The sequence below is a fragment of the Podarcis filfolensis genome (genome assembly GCF_964270895.1).
Source record: "Podarcis filfolensis genome assembly, chromosome: 3".
Lineage (NCBI taxonomy): Eukaryota > Metazoa > Chordata > Lepidosauria > Squamata > Lacertidae > Podarcis > Podarcis filfolensis.
The window spans coordinates 104,102,508-104,124,793 of NC_139606.1; the positions used below are offsets into that span (position 1 = coordinate 104,102,508).

The 22,286-nt window shown below is 48.2% G+C and overlaps 1 protein-coding gene across 2 annotated transcripts; it reads left to right on the plus strand.

Annotated features, from left to right (window-relative positions):
* Positions 1-2: 2 nt before the first annotated feature.
* Positions 3-21,169, plus strand: LOC310758676 (transmembrane protein 121-like). 2 transcript variants are annotated; one of them, XR_014545857.1, is made up of 3 exons: positions 3-1,013; positions 14,532-16,988; positions 19,893-21,169. XR_014545857.1 is itself a non-coding variant. In XM_083605516.1 (2 exons), the coding sequence occupies exon 2, from the start codon at positions 14,533-14,535 to the stop codon at positions 15,487-15,489; it is 957 nt and encodes a 318-aa protein (XP_083461642.1). In that variant the 5' UTR covers positions 3-1,013; position 14,532; the 3' UTR covers positions 15,490-17,033. The 2 variants fall into 2 exon arrangements, 1 of the variants encoding a protein (XP_083461642.1); XM_083605516.1 differs by lacking the exon at positions 19,893-21,169 and having other exon boundaries at positions 14,532-17,033.
* The last annotated feature ends 1,117 nt before the right edge of the window (positions 21,170-22,286 follow it).

Sequence of the window (22,286 nt, forward strand, 5' to 3'; positions counted from 1 at the left end):
ACTTTAATTCACTGCCGGCTCTCGCTCGCCTCCAAATCGATACAGAGGCTCGCTTGATCCCAGCCGCGCTCGCAGCCGGAGCTGAGCACACTTGGCGCTTGCCAGACTGCAGCAGCGGCAGCAGCGACCGCGCGGCTCTCCCAGCTTTTGCCCGGGACTTTTTTTTCCCACCTCCCCTTTCTATTTTAAAGGAAAGCATTCGCGATCCACGGAGGCGGAGAGAAGGCGAAAGCCGACCGGCAGCCCCAGCAAGCCGAGCGAAGTCCCGTTTCCCTAGGAGAGGGGTGGGTCGGGGGTGCTTGCATTTTACGCACACACACATACGCACCCTCCAGGCAACTGGGTGGCAGAATCGCTCTCCTCCTCCTGGACTTGGAAACCTCGAGCTGCCTCCGGTCTGAGGGATCCGCTTTTTGACCTTCGCAGAGAGAGAGAGAGAGAGGCTGCCCGGGGTTGCATCGCGGGGGATGCAGTTGCGGGGCTCGGGGCCTGCAGGGCTCCGGGCCGAGGGTTGCTCGTCCCTTATGCCGGCGAGGAAGCTGCTGTCGGGGGAAGGAGCGCGGCGGAGAGGCAGGGCGAGCCCAGCGGCGCAGCGCGCTCCGGGGATCGGGCTGCGCTAAAGCGGGCGGGCGCGGGACCCCGGGAGCTGGAGCTCGGAGGAGCAGCAGCAGCAGGCGGAGGACGGACAACTTGGGTCTCCGAGCCACGGCGATGGCCACGGCGGCGCCCTCTGGCAGGAGTCCGCCTGTGGAGTTGCCGTGATGTTTGGCGGTGCTGGCGGGAGAGGCGGGCGGCGGCGGCGCAGCGGCCGGGATCCGGTTCCCGGAGTGTGAGCGGCGGAGCTCGCTCGGAATCCACGCGCGGAACTTGCCGGGCGTTCATTGGCTCCGGGAGGTTGCTGTTCTCCCACGGATCTCGCGCTCCAAGCCGGCGGATCGGCGGACCGGATCGGATCAGGCTTCTTCAGGGACCCAGTCCCTCCTGTGTCCCAGGGCTTCCAAGAACGGCACTAGGTAAAATAATAATAATAGTAATAGTAACAATTCTTCAGACAAGGTCCTTATTAAATGAGATTTGTTTTTCTTTTTCTAAAAAGGAAAAGCTCTCGGATTTATTTGGAAAGTGCCCAGAAGCTTTGCTCAGGCAGGCAGATTGACTGACAAATCAAATCCCCGATACTGTACTGCGGTGATTGTGAAGCGTATGGTGGAAGTCTGGATATTGGGCATATATGGCATTCACACGTGATTGCTCGTAACTCCAGGCGATTTTTGTGACCGTGTGAAACTCAAGATACTTCTGAGTGTTGGCAGGCACGAGAATGTGATTTTCAGCTTTCAGCTGTGAAAAGGGGAGGAACTCTGTGTGTATGTCCTCCCCCTTTCACAAAATTAAATTAGGATTGTTCATAGCCACCAGATTTTGAATATTAAGTCTGCTATTTGGAATCAAATGATGTGTGACTTGGGAATTCTGTGGTTTAACTTTTTTTTTTTGAAGAAGCAGACCGAGGATGGGTGGGTAGCTAGTGTGGTTTGCCCCTGCTCCACAACTGAAAGGGCATAGAGCCCCCATTCTGTCTGTTTCAGAGACCAGAGCAAGATTGGTTCTCCCACCCTATGTTGGCTTTTCAAAACATAAAGACTCCAGGAGTTGCAGTGCACCGAATTCACACATAGTTTGACCCTAATATTACTATCTAGGCAGGCAGCTCCCTTTCTTTCTCTCCCTCTGTTTCTCTCACTCAAACACATGTGTTTGATAAGCTGTGCAGGGTAGGCTGTGTAGGAATGTAGGAAACCGCGTTGTACAGAGCAAGACCATTGGCCTTTTGAGCTCAGTATTGTATACACTGACTGGCAGCAGCGGTCCAGGATTTCAGACCTAGGTCTTTCCCCTGGAAATGTTGTGGATTAAACCCGAAACCCTCTGCATGCAAAGCAGATGCTGTACCACTGAGCCTCCTTACGATGCTCCTCAAACTGCTGCCGAGTGGTTTTTGGCTGCTTATGGAGGAATTGAGAAGGCAAAGTTCCCTTGCCTCTGATTCACATGACCGCTTGAGCTTCTGGCCAGCAGGGTTCTCCGTCTACGTTATGACTTCCTCCTCGTCAAACTGGACAGGGGACCGTTTCCATGCCATGTGCTGGGCTGATCTCCCTTTCCACGCTTCCTTCACAGCTGCTCAAAACCCTGCAATTGTGATCAAAGTCCCACGTTCAGCAAGGGACAAAGGGTGCAAGAATTGAGTGAAAGCATTCCAGAGAGAGAGGAATGGACGGACGGACAGACAGACACTTCCAACTTTTGAAAGCGGTTGTGGTTCGGTGAATGGAAGGGTGCAGAACCTCCTTTCCGGCTTTTAGGATATAGCTGCTTTGTCTCAATTAGATGACCTTTGAACTTTGCCATTTGCCCCAGGTTAGATCAAATACCTCTGGCATGGAGGAAGAAGCCCTTTAACCAGGCCAACGTACAAGGCGGGAAGACCAGAGGCGTGTGAACGCACGAGAATTGGGGAAGGGGCTCTTAGATACAGAGAGAAATGTACAGTGGTACCTCGGGTTACATACGCTTCTGGTTACATACGCTTCAGGTTACAGACTCCGCTAACCCAGAAATAGTGCTTCAGGTTAAGAACTTTGCTTCAGGATGAGAACATAAATCGTGCTCCGGCGGCGCGGCAGCAGCAGGAGGCCCCATTAGCTAAAGTGGTGCTTCAGGTTAAGAACAGTTTCAGGTTAAGTACGGACCTCCGCAACGAATTAAGTACTTAACCCGAGGTACCACTGTAGTATGTTTGGCTTGAGACATTACTGCTGTGTTGAAACCTTCCTTCTCAGGGGCCATCTCCTTGAAATTGCTAAAGCTTCACCATCCATGACCCTGCTTGCAATTGTGAAAAGCTCTTCTCAAACAGGTGTGCCTCGTGTAGAACTCGCTCAGTTATTGGGGTTGTGTGTCTCGACACTGGACACATACCGCTCCGGGGAACGGAGAGGTGTCTCTTCCAGGGCTGCATGATAAGCTGCTAAGTGGGGACCCAGCCCATAATTTTCTGAGCACCTCCCTAAGGGAGAACACCTATCCTATCCCATGGGTAGGCAAACTAAGGCTTGGAGGCCGAATCTGGCCCAATCGCCTTCTAAATCCGGCCCATGGACGGTCCAGGAATCAGCATGTTTTTACATGAGTAGAATGTGTCCTTTTATTTAAAACTCATCTCTGGGTTATTTGTGGGGCCTGCCTGGTGTTTTTACATGAGTAGAATGCGTGCTCTTATTTAAAATGCATCTCTGGGTTATTTGTGGGGCATAGGAATTCGTTGATTCCCCCCCCCCTTCAAAATATAGTCTGGCTCCCTACAAGGTCTGAGGGACAGTAGACTGGCTGAAAAAGTTTGCTGACCCCTGACCTATCCTAAGGGAAGGAGAGGAGAAGCTACAGTGTCTCCAAATAGGCCAATTTCAGGTGGGGGGTTAGCAGGAGGTGTGTCTGAAGGACAGGTGCAGCAGTGCCTTAATGGTGAACTCTGATTTCCCAAGAGTTGCCCTAACCTAGAGCCTTCTATTTGCCGTGGGAATCAGCTACCCAAGGGTGAGTTTCCTCTACCCACTCAGACGTGTTGCCAAGTGGGATTCATCTTGCAGTTAGGGCCATCGCTGAGCAAATGGTGGTTTAATTAATTAATTAATTAATTAATTAGTAGCGTTCGTACCCCACTCGTCAGCCAAAAAAGGGCTCCCGGGGTGGCTTACATACAATAAATTAAAACAAGAGAGTCCCTTGCCCTGAGGGCTTGCAATCTTATAAAGAAAACATGACTCATAAGGGGAAAGGGAAGGGGAAGGAAGTTGGGGGAAATTGCCAGTCCTTAACAACAGTTCTTATAATGGCCTTCTGGTAGGGTTCAGGGGTAGGAGGTGACGAATGAAGCTGGTCTTGATGGAATGAGCCCTATTTCTTGTCTCTCCTGCTGAGATCGTCTGATGGAATGGCAAGGTTGCTGCTAGGAAGGTGGGAAGCTCCCTCCGTACTGTTTGTGACTGCGTGAGTCGGAGCCAACATAGTCAATGTCTCTCGTTTCCCACATGGAGAGGCACCTGCCAGGTAAGAACAAGGTTATCAGGAGTGGGGGATTCCAATTAAAATACTCCTCTGAGCATCTGTTGAAGGAAACCCATTTGGCTAACCCTGTAGGGATGGAGAAACAGTGGCTCTTACATTGTCAGTCTAGGTGATATCCATGGGTCTCTGTCCAGTGTTAGAAACTCAGATATGTAAGCTAGGTGGCAAATGGCTCCTTGAACCAGGGCTACAGTCGCCAAAATGGAATGTCTTGTTGCCATTTCAGGGCCAGGCAGATCAAAAGTCGTATTTTTCAATATGGCTTTTTGGTTCCCGAATCCATTCTGACGGTTCAGATACAGTGGTACCTCAGGTTAAGAACTTAATTCGTTCTGGAGGTCTGTTCTTAACCTGAAACTGTTCTTAACCTGAAGCACCACTTTAGCTAATGGGGCCTCTTGCTGCTGCTGCGCCGCCGCTGCACAATTTCTGTTCTTATCCTGAGGCAAAGTTCTTAACCCAAGGTAATATTTCGGGGTTAGAGTCTGTAACCCGAAGCGTATGTAACCTGAAGCGTATGTAACCCGAGGTACCACTGTAAAATATCACAGATAAATTCTACAGTATGTGTGAAAACAGGCAAGATCCACGGATCCCCAGGCATGCGCCTCCAGATGGTGGAGATGTCGGGCACCATCCTGGCGCCTGGGGAATCTTCACCTGGTCACAGGTGGCCGATCCCCACATGCAAAATGCGCCTTGCAAATTTCGAACACTGGTCCCTTCCAAACCTGTGATCCTGTGTGTATGAGAATTGGATCTATAAGAGGAAACCAGCTAGACCAGTTCCTTCTGCTAGCCAGCCAGTTAAGTCCTGCCATTTACATTACAGAGAGGCTGCCCTGTTGCCATAGAGACAAATGGGGGTAACCCTCCTCACCTGGTTGGAAGGGACATCACCTCCTAAGGTAGAAGAACAATAGCCAGAATGTTGTGCACTGAGTTTGGCTGGTGCTGGAAGCTGGAGAGACACAGACACGTCTGCTCTGGGGTAGACCAAAAGCTGTGACTTCAGGCTTCTTTGAAAACCTAATGGGGGAGCCGGATCTGTTTGGGTGCGAATGCTTTGAACCCCTACATTCTCTGCTCAGGTTCTATATACAGTGGTACCTTGGTTCCTGAACAATTTAGTTGACGAACAATGGGCTCCCAAACGCCGCAAACCTGGAAGTAAGTGTTCCGGTTTGCGAACGTTTTTCGGAAGCCAAACATCTGTTTTGGCCGTTGGCATTGTTTCCGGGGCCAATCAGAACCTGTGCCTTGGTTTGCGAACGTTTTGGAAGTTGAACGGACTTCCAGAACAGATTGAGTTCGAGGACCAAGGTACCACTGTATGGGTAAATAAAAGCATATATCCTAAAGACACCACAGTTTCCACTGACCTTCAGTCCAAGCAAGCTGAACCCTGGGTCAGCGTGGGCACCCTCAGAGTCTCTCGCCATTTAGAGACTTGGATACACACAACAATATGTTGTTGGATTGCATTTCCGACCGTTACTGACCACCGGCCGTGGCTGATGGGTGTTGGGGTCCAATAACATTGGGGGGGCATAGGTTCCCCATCCCTGCTGCCCAGGAAGGATTGGAAATTTGCCTCCAGAATACTTAACCCGTGGTAGATGTACTCTTGAATTGCTTTCTAAAAGTCTCAACCTGATCTGCAGATGTGCACGTTAACCCAAATAACTTTGCCAATAAAAGTGGTTGATTCTAACTTGCCCTGAGCAAACCGCACATTAACAGGGATCAACTCTAAAGGTCGGGCTGTGGTTTCAGATATGAAAATAGACCCCAAAATAGAAGTCACGTTAAAAGTATCAATTGAGTTTCCCTCCCTGTTCGTTGCCCGTAATAAAATCTTCCACTCACTTCTCACCCCCGTTCATTAAGTGTGAGTGATGCCTCTTTAATAAATTAGGACAGGCTACTTGATGCGCTGTCATATGGCGATATGAAGGCATGAAGTGAGTGGCAGCAACTCAGATTCATCAGTGACAAGCAATATGTGATGGGTGTGTGTCTGGAATGGGGTGGGATATCCCCCCCCCCCCCCCGCATTTCCAGCCCGTGAGAAGCAGTCCATCTTCGGATGCAGTGGTGTCCCACACATTCTTAACCTAACAAGTATGAAAAATATACCTGCAACATACAACACAGAGATAGAAAAAGGACATATAAAAAATTGTGTGGTGTGCATTGCATTAGCCAAATGACAGCCATTTTGGGCACAACTTCTCAATTTACTTGCTTATCTTTCCTTAACCTAGACAGCATCTTAAAAAGCAGAGACATCACCTTGCCAACAAAGGTCCATATAGTTAAAGCTATGGTTTTCCCAGTAGTGATGTATGGAAGTGAGAGCTGGACCATAAAGAAGGCTGATCGCTGAAGAATTGATGCTTTTGAATTATGGTGCTGGAGGAGACTCTTGAGAGTCCCATGGATTGTAAGAAGATCAAACCTATCCATTCTGAGGGAAATCAGCCCTGAGTGCTCACTGGAAGGACAGATCCTGAAGCTGAGGCTCCAATACTTTGGCCACCTCATGAGAAGAGAAGACTCCCTGGAAAAGACCCTGATGTTGGGAAAGATTGAGGGCACAAAGAGAAGAGGATGACAGAGGACAAGATGGTTGGACAGTGTTCTCAAAGCTAGCAGCATGAGTTTGACCAAACTGCAGGAGGCAGTGGAAGACAGGAGTGCCTGGCGTGCTCTGGTCCATGGAGTCACGAAGAGTCGGACACAACTAAACGACTAAACAACAACAATCTTTCCTTAGGGCTGGGCATAGGAGCCAACTCTTAGGGGCTGTGGGGGCTTCGGCCCCCACAATAAAATATTTGAGGGGGCTGGGCTCCCACAAAGTTGATGGGCATTCAAATGGCGTGTGTGCACCGTGTCATGTGATTGATTATGTGGGGCAGGGCTTACCTGGGCCCCCACAATATTTTGGCACCCCTGGGACTGGGGAACCTTTGTGCCCCTTCCAGTGTTGCTGAACTACAGCTCCCATCAGCCTTAGCAAGCGTAGCCAGTGGGCAGGGATGATTGGAGTTGTGGTTCAGCAACATGGTTGGGGGGGGGGTTCCCCACACCTGCCTTAGGTTGAGCAATGCAGACAATCCGATATTGGATTCAAAGCACTTAAAATACATGATGCTCTGTATCTTAGATCAAGCTGCTCCGTCCTGTCTGACAGCCGCCCAGATAAGTTCCTGGAGTCTGAAGACTGATGGCTCCAATCAGATTTGTTTATCTCAGAAGCCAGGAGTGAGGAACCTTTTTTTTATCTGGAGGGACATATTCCCTAGTGGTCAACCTTTCATGCCAGCAGTTGGCAGGGACAGAAGTGGGTGGGGCAGAGCTAAAAGCAGGTGTAAAAATTCTGTGTAAAAATTCAGAGTTTCCCACACCTACTCTAATCTTTCCATCAAACATACAGGCAGGCGAGAGGGATTATCACATATTCCAGTCAGGCAGAAGCACGCGAGGAGGGCACTGAGCAAAGACCAGGGCGGTTGTGTGACCTAGTTAAAGCCTCAAGAGCCTAATAAAGAGGCTTGCAGCACCACATTTGACTCCCAGGCTTAAGATTCCTCACCCCTGGCAGAAAACACTTTTTGCAAAATTGTAAAGGTTAACCCAAAGGCTTCTTGAATTTCTAAATCGCATGATTTCGTGACGCTGTTTCCATCTCTATCAGCAGAGGCTGATTCTTTCTCTCTGTAAAGCAGCCTAATTCTTGCTAGCTGTAACTTTTTCCTCCTCGCCAAAGACTCTTTCCTTACGACGCACTTTAGGCACTGTGTGTGTTGGGTCAGTGGTGGGCAGACTTCATGCTCGCAGGGTCTACTTTGTTTACTAGACCCCCAAAATCCAAAGCACACAATTAAAGAATTTGGATTCGGGGTATTTTGGTCCGAGTTGCAGAACTGAATAGAGCTTACCGTCTTCACACAATACACTGTTGCTTACACCAAGGTCTCTTCATCTCAGCAATATAACTAGGATGTGGGGAAAGGAATCGCTTGTTGTTGTTGCCATGGTTAAACCATTGGTGGTCAGAAACGGATCAGCGGCAAATCACCCAGAAATCAACTAACAGACATGTGCATCTTCTGCCCTCTCCTCCGTGTTACGTAAATTGGGTGCTTTGTAACTTCTAACTGCCCTGTCCTGCCTTAAAAAAAATAATCAGCATCTAAGTTACAACAAAATATTAAAAACAGTGAATGGTACCCAATGTAGAATAGACACATTGGCATCAGTGACCAAAACACCATTTATTTCAATGGGTCTGCTCCGAATAGGATTAGCCTTGGTTATCACTCGACCAGCCCCGTTCCTGATGTTTTCTTACCCGCCTTGAATATTTTTTCCTTCTTTTAGGAACATTCCTGGGTTTTTTGTTTGGGAATTCATAAATTCATGCTTGATTGTGCACTGTCTTCTTAGGAAATATCCTAAGAAGATCCTTTAGGAGAGGAGAGGTTGGAAACTGGATTAAATAAGTAGGTGGTGCATCGGTGTCGCCTCTGTTTCACTCCTGTTTGTGTCGATCATCTGTCTTTACCTGCCTGCAGCATGTGAAGGCAGCTACCATTAGCCCAGTATTGATTAGTCTATACCTGTCCTCCTGTGCTGCGGTCCAACTAGGGCTAGGTCTGGGCACGAGAAGCATATTGGCTCAACTAGATGAGAGCCTAGAGCCTGTGACAGCTATTTTATTGCTTGCTACTTAATGTTGTGGCACTACTTAATACGTTGCTCTTAAAAACCAGTTAAACCTGGAAGAGGCATAAATTCTGCACAGAGCGATCTATACTAATATTGCTCTTCGTTAGGGCTCCTGGCAACTTTATCAATGGATATATATATATATACACAAGCGGCAGGGAGGATCAAACACAGCAAAGAGGGGAGACCAAGCGAAGGGAACATGCACACAAGCTTGCACGTTTCTGCACACGCACACACCCGCACAAAAGTGCTGCGTGTGGTGGAAAAATATCTCATTTCAAGGAGCCTGAAAGTGTTCTGGTCTCTGCCTTCCATGCCTCATTTGGGATTTTTTTCTCCGCAGATCTGTTATCTGCATTGATTCCGACTCCTGATTGTTTGCCGTGTTATTTTCTGCTCTTGTCTCTAATCTTCGTAGTTTCTTTTGTGGCGTTTTGCTTGCCTTCGCTGGAACTTGCATCTCTCCACATCTGCAGTCGTGAATGCCATTAGCTGTCTTCTCAAGTACATCACTGAACAAATCCCTGATTCCCCTGTCAAAGCCATCCTCGCAGTTGCTGCCCTTTGTAACTTCAGAGTCTTCAGAGCTTGCACAGCGTAGCAACTAACAACCTGATCCTATTGTTTGCTCAGGATTGAATCTCACCCTCTTTCATAGAGCTTACTCCCAAATAACTGAGCATAGATTCCTACTGCAGAAGACTGTTCAAATCTCACCTCTGCCGTGAGCTCAGAAGGTGGTCTTAAGCTACCCATTATCTCTGGGCCACAGCGTTACTCCCCCCACACCTTTAAAATGAGGATAATAATATTCACCTGAATTGCAGTATGGATTAATGAGATGCAAAGTGTTTTGATTGCTGTTCAAATGGTAAGTCCAATACCTATGTATCTTTTTGAAAGCTGCTATTATTGTTGTTTATTAAATTTATTGCCTCCCCTTCACCAGCAGGACCCAGAGCGGGTTACAACAATTGAAAATTCAGAATTAAAAACAATTAGAAACGCATTGCATGTACAAGAATACTAAAATCCGCCTCTCCGTTGAAGTGTTTGTTTATAATGTCTCAAAACTGTTTCCCCCGTGTTGCTCAAATGCAGTGCTAAGAAATTGACAGTGAAAACCACATCAAAATAATCTTATAAATACAGTTTATACCCTGGTAACCAGAAAGGAATGTCGCTATCCACTTCTATAACTATAGGCCTAAACAGGGACAGAAGACAAAGTGAATCACTTTTAAACCTCTCCCTCTAAAATAAATGGGACTTGTTAAAAATATTTCAATTTATCTGTATCACATTCTTAATTTGTACCTAGATCCAGAGGCTTGGGTAGATAAAATCTTTCACTGATTAATCTTCTTACACTGGTGAGGTTGTATCAGAGTACACCCGCTGCAATTAACAAAGCCAAGTCAGTCATGCCCAGTGTTCCAATCAAGAGAAGTAATAGTACCACTCTATTCATCCTTAAGGGATGCGGGTGGCGCTGTGGGTTAAATCACAGAGCCTAGGACTTGCTGGTCAGAAGGTCGGCGGTTTGAATCCCCGTGATGGGATGAGCTCCCGTTGCTCAGTCCCTGCTTCTGCCAACCTAGCAGTTCAAAAGCACGTCAAAGTGCAAGTAGATAAATAGGTACCGCTCCTGCGGGAAGGTAAATGGTGTTTCTGTGCGCTGCTCTGGTTCTCCAGAAGCGGCTTAGTCATGCTGGCCTCATGACCCGGAAGCTGTATGCCAGCTCCCTCGGCCAGTAAAGCGAGATGAGTGCCGCAACCCCAGAGTCGGCCACGACTGGACCTAATGGTCAGGGGTCCCTTTACCTTTACCTTTACCTTTATTCATCCTTGGTCAGACCACACCTGGAGTGTTGTGTCCAGTTCCAGGTGCCACAGATTCAGAACAATATTGACAAGCAGGAACATGTGCAGAGGAAGGCGACCAAGATGATCAGAGGTCTGGAAACCATGCCTTATGAGGAATGGTTGAAGGAGCTGGGTATATTTAGCTGAGAGGAGATATGATAGCCATCTTCAAATATTAGAAGAGCTGTCACGTGGAAGATGGAGCAAGCCTGCTTTTTCCTGCTCTGGAGGGTAGGACTCGAACCAACGGCTTCAACTTACAAGAAAGGAGATTCCGACTAACCATCAGGAAGAACTTTCTGACAGTAAGAGCTGTTCGGCAGTGCAACGGACTCCCTTGGGGTGGTTGTCGACGCTCCTTCCTTGAGGTTTTTAAGCAGAGCTTGGATGGCCATCTGTCACGGATGCTTTAGTTGAGATTCCTGCATTAGAGGGGGTTGCGCTAGATGACCCTTGGAGGTCCCTCCAAACTTTACTACCCTCGGGAAGTCTAGCATTAGATACATGGACGCGGGTGGCGCTGTGGTCTAAACCACTGAGCCTCTTGGGCTTGCCGATCAGAAGGTCGGCGGTTCGAATCTCCACAACGGGGGGAGCTCCCATTGCTTGGTCCCAGCTCCTACCAAGCTAGCAGTTCAACAGCACACCAGTGCAAATAGATAAATAGGTACCATTGTGGTGGGAAGGTAAACAGCGTTATTGTGTGCTCTAGTTTCTGTCACAGTGTTCTGTTGTGCCAAAAGTGGTTTAGTCCTGCTGGTCACATGACCCGGAAAGCTGTCTGCGGACAAACGCCGGCTCCCTCGGCCTAAAAGTGAGATGAGCGCCACAACCCCATAAGGTGGTACCTCGGGTTAAGAACTTAATTCGTTCCGGAGGTCCGTTCTTAATCTGAAACTGTTCTTAACCTGAGGTACCACTTTAGCTAATGGGGCCTCCCACTGCTGCCACACCGCCGGAGCAGGATTTCTGTTCTCATCCTGAAGCAAAGTTCTTAACCCGAGGTACTATTTCTAGGTTGGCGGAATCTGTAACCTGAAGCGTCTGTAACCCGAGGTACCACTGTAGTCACTTTTGACTGGACTTAACCGTCCAGGGGTCCTTTACCTTACCTTAACCTTTTAGATACATGGGGCATTTAAGCCTTCATGAGGTTTCCTTAATCACAGTGACCCTTACTTTAGGTTGGACAAACCCGATTCTGTGCTATAGTGAGCCTCCCAGAACTGCTGGAATAGAGATGGTCAGTTTTCGACCAGATTGTTGGTGGTGTGGCTGCATCCCAGAACCCAGAGGCTGGGGTCAGTTAATAGGAACATAGGAAAGGAGGTTTGCTGTATACAAAGTCAGATTTTTCTTTAAAAAAAACAAGGGGCCTGGAAATTTTCTAAATAAATAAATTATGAGTTGGAAGGCACCCCAAGTATTGTCTAGTGCAACCCCCTACAATGCATACAAACCCTCCTTAATCACACCTCCTCTCCATGGGCCCACACCCCTTACTGACACTGCCTGTGTTCCTATGGAAGACCCAGTAAGGTCTACTCTGACTGGCAGCTGCTATCAGAGTATTCAAAGAGGAGCTTTTCCCAGCCCTGCCTGGAGGCAGCACCTGGAATCGAATCTGGGGCCTTCTGCAGGCAAGGCAGTTTTTCTGCCACTGAGCTACCACCCTTCAGCTAAAGTTGATATATACCGTATATATTGTTTTAAGCGATAGACTCTCCTTCCATCCCAGCTTGTTCTCCCACTTTGCATCTCCTTCCCTCCCTTCTCAGATGCTCCCCAGCGCCAGGAAGCCTTCTTAGCCTTCGCCTCCTCCTACTGATGCCTCTCTGGCCCAGGGGGTCTCTTGGCTCAGCGGGAGCACTGCAAGCCTTGGAATTTTAAAGGCAACCTTAGCAGCCGGCTTAATAAGCCTTGCTATTCCAAGCCTTACCCACACCGTGCGTGCAAGAGGCTGAGGCACAGAAAATATAATGAAAACATAATGCCTGTGGTGGTTGTGGGAATGCGGGCTTAACTTGATCGCCTCCAGTGCATCTGCATTTCAAAAGCCATTCCGCTCAATAAGGAGGCAGGCCCCACATTTCGGCGGCGCACGACTGGAATGATTTCATGCGCAGAGCAAGCCATTATGTTGTTTTCTCTCCTCCCAAATGCTAACCAGCTTCGGTTTGCAGGAGCATTTTTCAGACTTTACTTTCCTGGAGCCGTTTCTCATCTAGATATCTGCTAAGCAACCCCTGTAGAATACCAGTGCGTTGCAAAGGATTCTGGGATCTAGAATCTAGAGCAGGGCCTTTCATCCTGAGGGCTGCATTTCCTTCTGCGGGTGGGGAACCTCAGGCGCAGGAGCCAAGTGCGGCCCTCCAGGACCTTTTAACTGGCCCTCGGGACTCTCTGCAGGCCACACCCCTCCTGGGCACCCCAAGTGTTTTTTGCCTGGCTGGAATGTGGCCTCAAACTCCCATAATGCCTCTTGCTTGTCTAGATGGAGGATAAGGAAGGAAGTACAGAAACTTTCCTTTCCCCACAGCACAAAGGAAAAATTCACATTCATTCTTTCACCTACCACTGGCCTGTGGCCCTCAGAACATTGCCCAGAAGGTTATATGGCCCTTGGGTTGGAAAAAAGTTCCTTACTATTGAAATTTCCCAATAGTACTTAGTGCAGGCAACTCCTCACTCGTGTGTGATTGCACACATGCACAGCAATGGGAGGTAAATAATTCAGACCTGGGAATGGCGGGAGAGAGCTGGAAAGTCCGCATGGCTCACGAGGAGACCCTCCCAGAGGACGTCAGTGAGCCAAAATTCCAAAAATTTAAAAAGCTTCAAAAACCCAACAACTTATGGATTCTAAAACGGCATGTGGGATCTCTCGCTGTTGCTGCGCTGCTCCACTTGACAGCTGTTTGGCAGGAAGCTGCCTTGTAGAGGGCTCAGGCACACTGTTCCCTGCCCTTTCTGGTGATCTGGAGGCAAAGGTACTGTAGAAAAGAAAAAAGAAAAGCAAGTGTTTAGAGGGTGTCCCCACTTAAGTTCATTTTGCTTATGCTCACGGAGGCCTGGAACGTAAGTTGCTTGTACAGTGGTACCTCGGGTTACATATGCTTCAGGTTACATACGCTTCAGGTTACAGACTCCACTAACCCAGAAATAGTGCTTCAGGTTAAGAACTTTGCTTCAGGATGAGAACAGAAATTGTGCTCCAGCGGCATGGCGGCAGCAGGAGGCCCCATTAGCTAAAGGGGTGCTTCAGGTTAAGAACAGTTTCAGGTTAAGAACGGACCTCCGGAACGAATTAAGTACTTAACCTGAGGTATCACTGTAATCCAAAATATTTTCTTTGCCCTGTTGGGACTGTCAGCTCCTAGCAAATTGATACATATTTTTGGCACATTTTCTTCTTTTTTTAATAAGTAGAGAGAAGCTTAGTACTTACATAACCTTTTCCCCAAAGTGCTCAAAGTACAGTACCATTATCCCAAAATGTTACAGATTCTGGCTTGGAAAGCACTTTTATTCAGGTACGTTCAGGACAGCTTGAATGAAACACCCCTGTTCAGTTTCCAGGGCTAGAGTATGATAGCCATACGATCCCCATGGGAACTAAGGGGAGATTGATTTGCTTTGTGCAGCTGAGGGGCTCTTTGGTGCAGAGATACAGAAGGCTTGACATCCTTATTGAAAGCTGCATAATGCACAGTACGTCAGGGATGGGGAGAGCACATGGCCGTGATGGCTCAGGAGCCCTTAAAATGTTTTGACTAACGAGTGCCTCTTCTTTGCAGAATGGTGCCTCCCCCACCCATTAACAAGCCCCACGTCTGCCTCTCCACCACCCTCATCATGAGCAGCATGGTCCTGATGGACGCCTACCTGGTGGAGCAGAACCAGGGCTCCCGGAAACTGGGCATTTGCATCATGGTCTCCGTCGGGGACATCTGCTTCCTGGTTGTGCTCAGGTATGTGGCCGTCTGGGTCGGGGCCGAGGTGAGGACCGCCAAGCGAGGCTACGCCATGATCCTCTGGTTCCTGTACGTCTTTGTCCTGGAGATCAAGGTCTACTTCATCTACCAGAACTACAAGGCGGACCGCAAAAGCTTGGACCTCATGGCGCGCAAGGCTCTGACCCTCCTGCTCTCCATCTGCATCCCGGCCCTGTACGTTCTGCTGGTGGCCACAGAGCACATGGAATACGTCAGGACGTTCAAGAAGAAGGAGGACCTCCGCAACCGGCTCTTCTGGGTCATTGTGGACATGTTGGACGTGCTAGACATCCAGGCCAACCTTTGGGAGCCCCAGAAGAAAGGGCTGCCCATCTGGGCCGAAGGCCTGATGTTCTTCTACTGCTACATCCTCCTGCTGGTCCTGCCTTGCGTCTCGCTGTGCGAAATCAGCATGCAAGGAATCAGCATCGTGCCTCACCGCATGATGCTCTACCCCATGCTGAGCATGCTCACCATCAACATCGCCACCATCTTCATCAGGGGCAGCAACATGGTGTTTTTCAGGGACATCCGGGTCTCCGGCATCTTCATGGGCAAGAACGTGCTGGCCATCGCCCTCAAGGTCTGCATGTTCGCGCAGTACAGGAAGCACCTGCGCCACGCACCGGCAGGATCTGGCGCGGCGGCGGCGGCAGACCCCCAGCACAACACCATGGCCCAGACGCAGCCTGCCATACACCTGCTGAAACCCCAAAACCAGACTCCCTGTCCCGAAGGGCTGGCCCAGGAGAACACATGACACGCCGGGCATCTCCCCACACCAGGCGGCAAGTAACACCTGTCTGTGGTCACTAGGGTCACCTGCAAAGATGAACAACGCCAGCTGGGCCCTGCATAGCCAGTGCTGGTCCCTCCAGAAAGTCCGCAAGAGACCTCTTCCCTCCCTTGCACAGGCCGTGTCCTGGAATTGCCCTGGGCTGAGGTGGGGTCACTTCTAGAGTGGCGCAGAACGGATCCCAACTCTGACGCCAAGGTGCAAGCTAGCAGGCCGCAGAGACTGGAGAGTGGCAGCCTTGGGGATGATAAGATCTGCTCGATGGATAGCGGGCAGCAGCAAGCAATTCGACTCCTTCCTTTGCCTTTCGTGTACTCATTCATATCTGTCACCCAAGTTGCTTTGGAACGTAGCCAGTTGATTGCCTGGGGGCAGGCCTTGAGGAAACTGGTAAAATGCCTTTTCCGCATCTGTTTGACACATACAGTGCTGGTGACCTTCCTTTCTGGTATGGGCCAAAGGCACTTGGTCTACTACCTGCCTGCTCACATTCCTTGGGAGTGCCTGGGGCGGGGAGGACATTTTTGGCCAGCCTTTCCCCAAACTGAATCCTTCCAGATGTTTTGGACCACGACTCCCGCCAGCCTCAGTCACTGCAGCTCATGGGAATTGTAGTCCAAAACATCTGGAGAGGCGACAGGTTGAGGAAGTCTAGCATAGGGTTTCCATCTACAATTGTCCTCCCCCAGTGGAAACATGCTGGATCATGGCCATTTATTTTCTTTCTTTCCCCCCATGAAAACGTTTCCAATAAAACAAAAGGCCAAGCCCTGAGGTTTTCTATTCTGTCTGTCTGTCTATCTCTCTCTCTCTCTCTCTCTGCAGATGGCTTGCCAGCCTTCTTTTTTCCCCAGGAAATTTGGAAAATATTTGGGTCTGGTGTTCTCCAGGAGGGTGAGAAAGGCAAAAACAAGTTTTGACTGCAGGAATCAAACTAAGGACTAAGGGGCACGCAATAGCTTCCAAATTTGTCACCCCAGGGATTGTGTTGCTGCTCTGTTCTGAATCCTTTTAAAACGAAACTAAACAAAACCCTCACCTAATGCGTGGTTTGAAATTATTGTTTGAAAATTCTATGTTCATCCATCCAGGGACTGGGTTAGAAAATTTATTCTTATTGAATCAAGGAGCAGGTGCAGGCTTTTCTTTTCAAACAATATTCTAAGCCTGACAATGTTCTTGTAACTTGATAGAGACAGCTGTGGATATGGCTGATCTCGTGAGAATGAAAAAAGACAGAACGAACGAGGCGGTTCCTTCTATTTTTTTCAGCTGCGGGAGTGTTTAGGGTTTGGGTTTTTTCTTCTTAAAAAAATATATATATATCTGTGCACCTTTTGATTATATTTCAAGTTTAATTTATTATTTTTCATCCAGCTTCCAGTTCTGTAGCTTGCAGCCAGATGCTGTACATGTTTACTTGTGAGGCCATGCTGATCAAGTTCCAAGGGGTTTACTCACAAGTAAGCATCTGATTGGCCATTGTGACAACAGGATGCTGGACTAGATGGGTCATTAGCCAGAGCCGGCGGACTCTGCTTACGTTGGACTTACGTTAGACTCCACCTCCCATCGGTCCAAGGCCAACACATCTAATGGCTGGGGATGATGGGAGTTAGAATCCATCAACATCTAAAGGGCCACAGTTTCCCCAACCCTGACCATAGCTGTTTAATAATAATAATAATAATAATAATAATAATAATAATACTCTGCCCTCCCTGGCTAGAGCTGGGCTCAGGGCGGCTAACACCAATAAAATAAAATCACAGTAAAAACATAATAGGGGGGAAAAGAGAGGGAGGGGAAAAAACCCAATTTAAAATACAGGTTAAAATTCAATTTAAAATGCAGCCTCATTTTAAAATAGCTGATAAATCAAGACCATAACGGGAGGGAAACATAAGGGTCAGAGCGAGTCCAAACCAAAGGCCAGGCAGAACAGCTCTGTCTTGCAGGCCCTGCGGAAAGATGCCAAGTCCCGCAGAGCGTTCCATCACGTCGGGGCCAGTGCTGAAAAGACCCTGGCCCTAGTTGAAACCAAGCTAACCTCCTTGAGGCTTGGGACCACCAAAGTGTTGTTATTTGTGGACCTTAAGGTCCTTCGCAGGGCATACCAGGAGAGGCGGTCCCGTAGGTACGTGGGTCCTAGGCCGCATAGGGCTTTAAAGGTCAAAACTAGCACCTTTGCATCCTGCCCAATGAATACATCCATGTAAATCAAAACCATTAAACCAGCAACTGGTTTTTGTTTCCATATGCTTGCAGCACAAATCTCACCTTGGGCGGCCATAGGGGTTGCCATTCCCCTTACATGCTCTGGCTGATGTTCCTTCCTCTTGTCTCTGACTTAAGTGGATGAACCAATAAATTATAGTCTTAATTTTGTCTGAACCTCCAAATTTGAAAGGCATTGGAGATACAGGAAGCTGGGCAAGCCCCTCTAAAGGAGCAGGTTATCTTATCTTTGCTAATTGAAGTCAGCAGGGATTCCTAAACTTGGTTTATCTTCTAGCCACAGGTCTGGTCTTGAGCAAATGCTCCCTGTTCTCACATTCAGGCTATCAGCTTGGATTATGAGAGACTAAATCTCAAAAATAAAAATAAAATGAAATGAAAGAGTGGGTGAACCAAAAGATCACACAGGACTATATCTTTCTCTTCTCTTTTTCTCATGATATTTCCTCTGCAAATTAGTGGCTTATCTTTAGAAGAGTAAGCGCAATAATTTTGAAATGGTAACAGTGTCTTGGTAGAATCATTTAAGTTGCCGTTAGAAATGTGGAGGTTTGCATTACGCACAGCTGTCAACGTTTTCCTTTTTTTAAGGGAAGTTCCCTTATTCCGAATAGGATTCCTCGCAAGAAAAGGGAAAAGTTGACAGCTATGGCATTACGGTTGGCAGGCGTGTGTTTTGCAGCCGGATCCTAGGCATGGTTCTCCAAAAAGCAACTCCTACTGAATTCAATGGAGTTTCCTCCTATATAAAGTACGTAGAAGGTCGCAGTCTTAGAAATAGGTAGTGAGGAGTTAGGAAGGTTTGAAACCTAGGAAGTATAATCATTGGAATATAGCAAATTTCTGCCCTCCTTTTTAAATTAGTTTTGTTTTATTTTTGCATAATTTATTAATTAAAGCTTTTTTACTGCACAATATAAAAAAACCCCTAATCTTATATGGAAACAAAAGCAGAAAAAAGAGAGGCGAGCATGGATGGGGAAGAAAAGGAATAAAGAAAAGAAAAAGGCCTTCCGATTGTCTCTCTGTCAGATAAAAAGGATTATTCAAAACATTTGCTCCACCATAATATCCCAGTTTTATTATTTTTAAAACAATTCTCATAAAGTAAATCGAGCGGCAAACCTTTTCCAGCATGAGGGCCGCAATCACTTCCAGGTAGTCTTCTGAGGGCCACATGCCTGGTGGGCGGAGCCAGGGGCACAAGTGGGCGGGACAGCACATGCAAATTTCACCTCTGTGCAGTAGCCTATTTTCTGCACATGCTCATAACCCACCAAGAGGCCTTGTCAGAGATCAAGGCCACATTCCAGCCCAGGAAGAGTGCTCGAGGGGGGAAAGCAGGCCCAGCAGAGGGAATGACCTGGGGAGGGAGCCAAGGGCTAGACAGAGAAGCCTGGGGTGGAGCTAAATTTGGCCCTGGGTTCTCCAAGAACACAATGATCGCTTTTCAATACGTCTTACAAGGAGTTAGGGGTAGGAAGTGCAGGATAAGATGCCTGCTTTGGCATCAAGTGGTATATTGATTATTAATTAATCTTGAAAGACCTACACTGGCTCCCAGTACGTTTCCGAGCACAATTCAAAGTGTTGGTGCTGACGTTTAAAGCCCTAAACGTCCTTGGTCCGGCATACCTGAAGGAGCGTCTCCACCCCATCGTTCTACCCAGACACTGAGGTCCAGTGCCAAGGGCCTTCTGGCAGTTCCCTCACTGTGAGAAGCGAAGTTACAGGGAACCAGGCAGAGGGCCTTCTCGGTAGTGGCACCTGCCCTGTGGAAGGCCCTCTCACCAGATGTCAAAGAGAACAACTACCAGACTTTTAGAAGACATCTGAAGGCAGCCCTGTTTAGGGAAGCTTTTAACATTTGATACATTACTGTATTTTAATATTTTGTTGGAAGCCGTCCAGAGTGGCTGGGTGGGTGGGGTATAAATAATAAATTATTATTATTATTATTAATTTATTAATAGTATTGACAACTTAGAACCAATAGTTCTGCTGCAGTCCAAAATCTTGACACCATTCCATGCGTATCCATAAGTCCATACAAGGGGTCCAGATGTTTTACTTCTTGTTGGTTCCTGCCTGTGAAAGGTGATATTCTTACGTGCTGCCTGTTCTTTCAGACTCTCGGTCCAATGTCAACTTTCCATCACCATCAGCCCTCGATTTGGAGATAAACCTTGAAAGCGTGTGCCTAAAAGTGCATCCTAAACACCTCCGAAAACAGAAAGCAATTAAACAAGAACATCAAACGTCTGCAGTGTTTGTGCAGTCAGATGTCATGGCTTCAGAACCAAATTAATGGTTTGGAGGGTATGACTCATGCCTCGGAATAATTAGCTGTATGCCAGGGCATTGAAATACCTGCTGCTGGACCCTGCCTGGGAATTCTGAAAGCCTCTGGAGAGATGGAAAAGCCCAGCGGAAAGAGAGGCGAGCCTTGAAAGGGGCAACGCAACCCTTCTGTGCGGAAAGCATTCCAGAAACCTTCCCTAAACCTGATGCATTTTGCATATAAAAATGCCACTTTTAAAAATCGGGGCAATCTTCCTTCCAGATTTGCTACACAAGATATTCTCTCCTTGAGAGAAGGCGTGTGCTTTTTTTTAAAAAAAAATCTGTCTTCTAAATTTGAAATGCATTGCGCGTAGCAAATGAAGACCTGATGCTGCCATATATAAAACCAAGCCATTTGTCCATCTATCGCAACACTCTCTAGTCTGGGGATGGAGGAGATTTTTGCTCAGTCCGCATATTTTAAAGTTGAAGTGACCTAGTTCACGCCTCCCAGACTAATACGCAGATTTGGATCATAATTACCTTTCAGGTTTTGCACTTCTCTGGATTTTTCGATACAGCTCTCAGCTCAAAAAGGTACCCGAATGCATTGAAAATCATATTTTAAGTCATTCAGCCAGCCCGTATCTGCCTATGTCTTTGCAACCATTCTAGCAGGTGGCATTAGTAGTTTTTGGTTAAGTGTGTGGAACTTAACAGGAAGGAGGACAGGGACAAAACTAGAACCGAGCCACATTTACACCATTCATTTAAAGCACAATGAATCTAAACAGGCATGGTTTTCCCTCAAGAATCCTGGGAGCTGTAGTTTGTTAGGGGCGCTGGGAATTGCGGTACGCTGGTTTGACACCAACTGACAGGAAGTGCCTACAGAGGGTGGTGAATACAGCACTAGATATTATGGGCTGTCCCATGAATCCACTGGATGACATTGCAGAAGAACGTTGCCTCAGGAGAGTGAGGAAAATTCTCAGGGATGATTCACACCCTGGCCGGCACTTTCTTGATCTCCTGCCCTCAGGCAAAAGATAAAGAAGCATGATTAGTCGCACCAACAGGGTAAAGAACAGCTTCTATCCGTGGGCTGTTAGGCTGCTGTTAGGCTGCTGAATGAAAAGATAACAACAGGGCAACCGGCTTTTGGGTTTGGTGGGTGTGCGTCAGTAAACAAGGGGAATAAAGACTAAGAGAGCTGAGTGGGGGGGGGTGCTCGTGTAATCTCACTGTATACAAGTTGTACAAGTGACAATAAAGAATTTCAATTTCAAATTGGGAGTTATAGGGACAGAACTACCTAAATTGTATAGGAATTTATTTATGTATGTGTCAGAGCTGCCCGAGGTCCCAGCTCACAAAGGACCAACGCCACTTCGTTGTTAAATACGAAAGTCTTTATTGAAGTTCAGTTTCACTTCCAGAGCCGCAGCGTGCAGCTCTACGTCTCAACCTTTAGACCGCTGATGCTCCGTCTGAGTCTCCTCCCGCCAGACACCAGTTTAAGACTCTAGCCTTACTCCACCTCTTCCTCTGTTCTTTCCGCCTCTGGTTCCGCCTGTCCGTTGGGGTCTCGCCCTTTCTAGACTCTTCTGACGCTGAATCCCCTGAGCTTTCCCCCTCCCTCCGGCAGGCTTTAGGAGCTGGTTCCCAATCCGGGTCTCCTGCTGTCCCCCGCGCCTGTACATTTGAACTTGGCGCGCGCGCCCAGCCGGCAACTTTCCTCCTGACCGTTTCACTGCTGCTGTCACTGCTTCCCCCTTCGGGGAGGCTAGCTGCAACTGACCTCCCCTCCGTTCCCCCACTCTCCGATGGAGGCGTGGGCAGCCCTGACTCACTCTCTCCCCGCTGGAGGAGATGCTGGCCCTGACACATGTGACTCTTCCCCCCCACTACGCTCTGGTGGGGAAACTGGTCCTGATCCCCCGCTGCTGCTTCGGGGTTCCCCGCTGGCTCCTTGTTTCTGGTGCGTCCCCCCTGGGACCCCCCTTGCCCTGACCATCGGCGCCCCCTTCTGGGAATCTTCTGATTCGCTGGAGAAGCTCGTGGAATCTCTCGGGTCACTGTCATACTCCCCTACGCTGCCCTCGGATTCTTCCCCTTCGCTCTCCATTTCCTCTCTCCCCTGTGCTCTTGCTCCTGAGCCCCTGACAGTATGCTACTACAGCAGCAAGAATGCTCTTCTCCCCAAAATGGAAAGAAGCAGAAGTCCCAGCAAAGGGAGA

Bases quoted from the DNA above. Each gene is read 5' to 3' on its own strand.
- LOC310758676 (XM_083605516.1), top strand. From the start codon at position 14,533: ATGGTGCCTCCCCCACCCATTAACAAGCCCCACGTCTGCCTCTCCACC.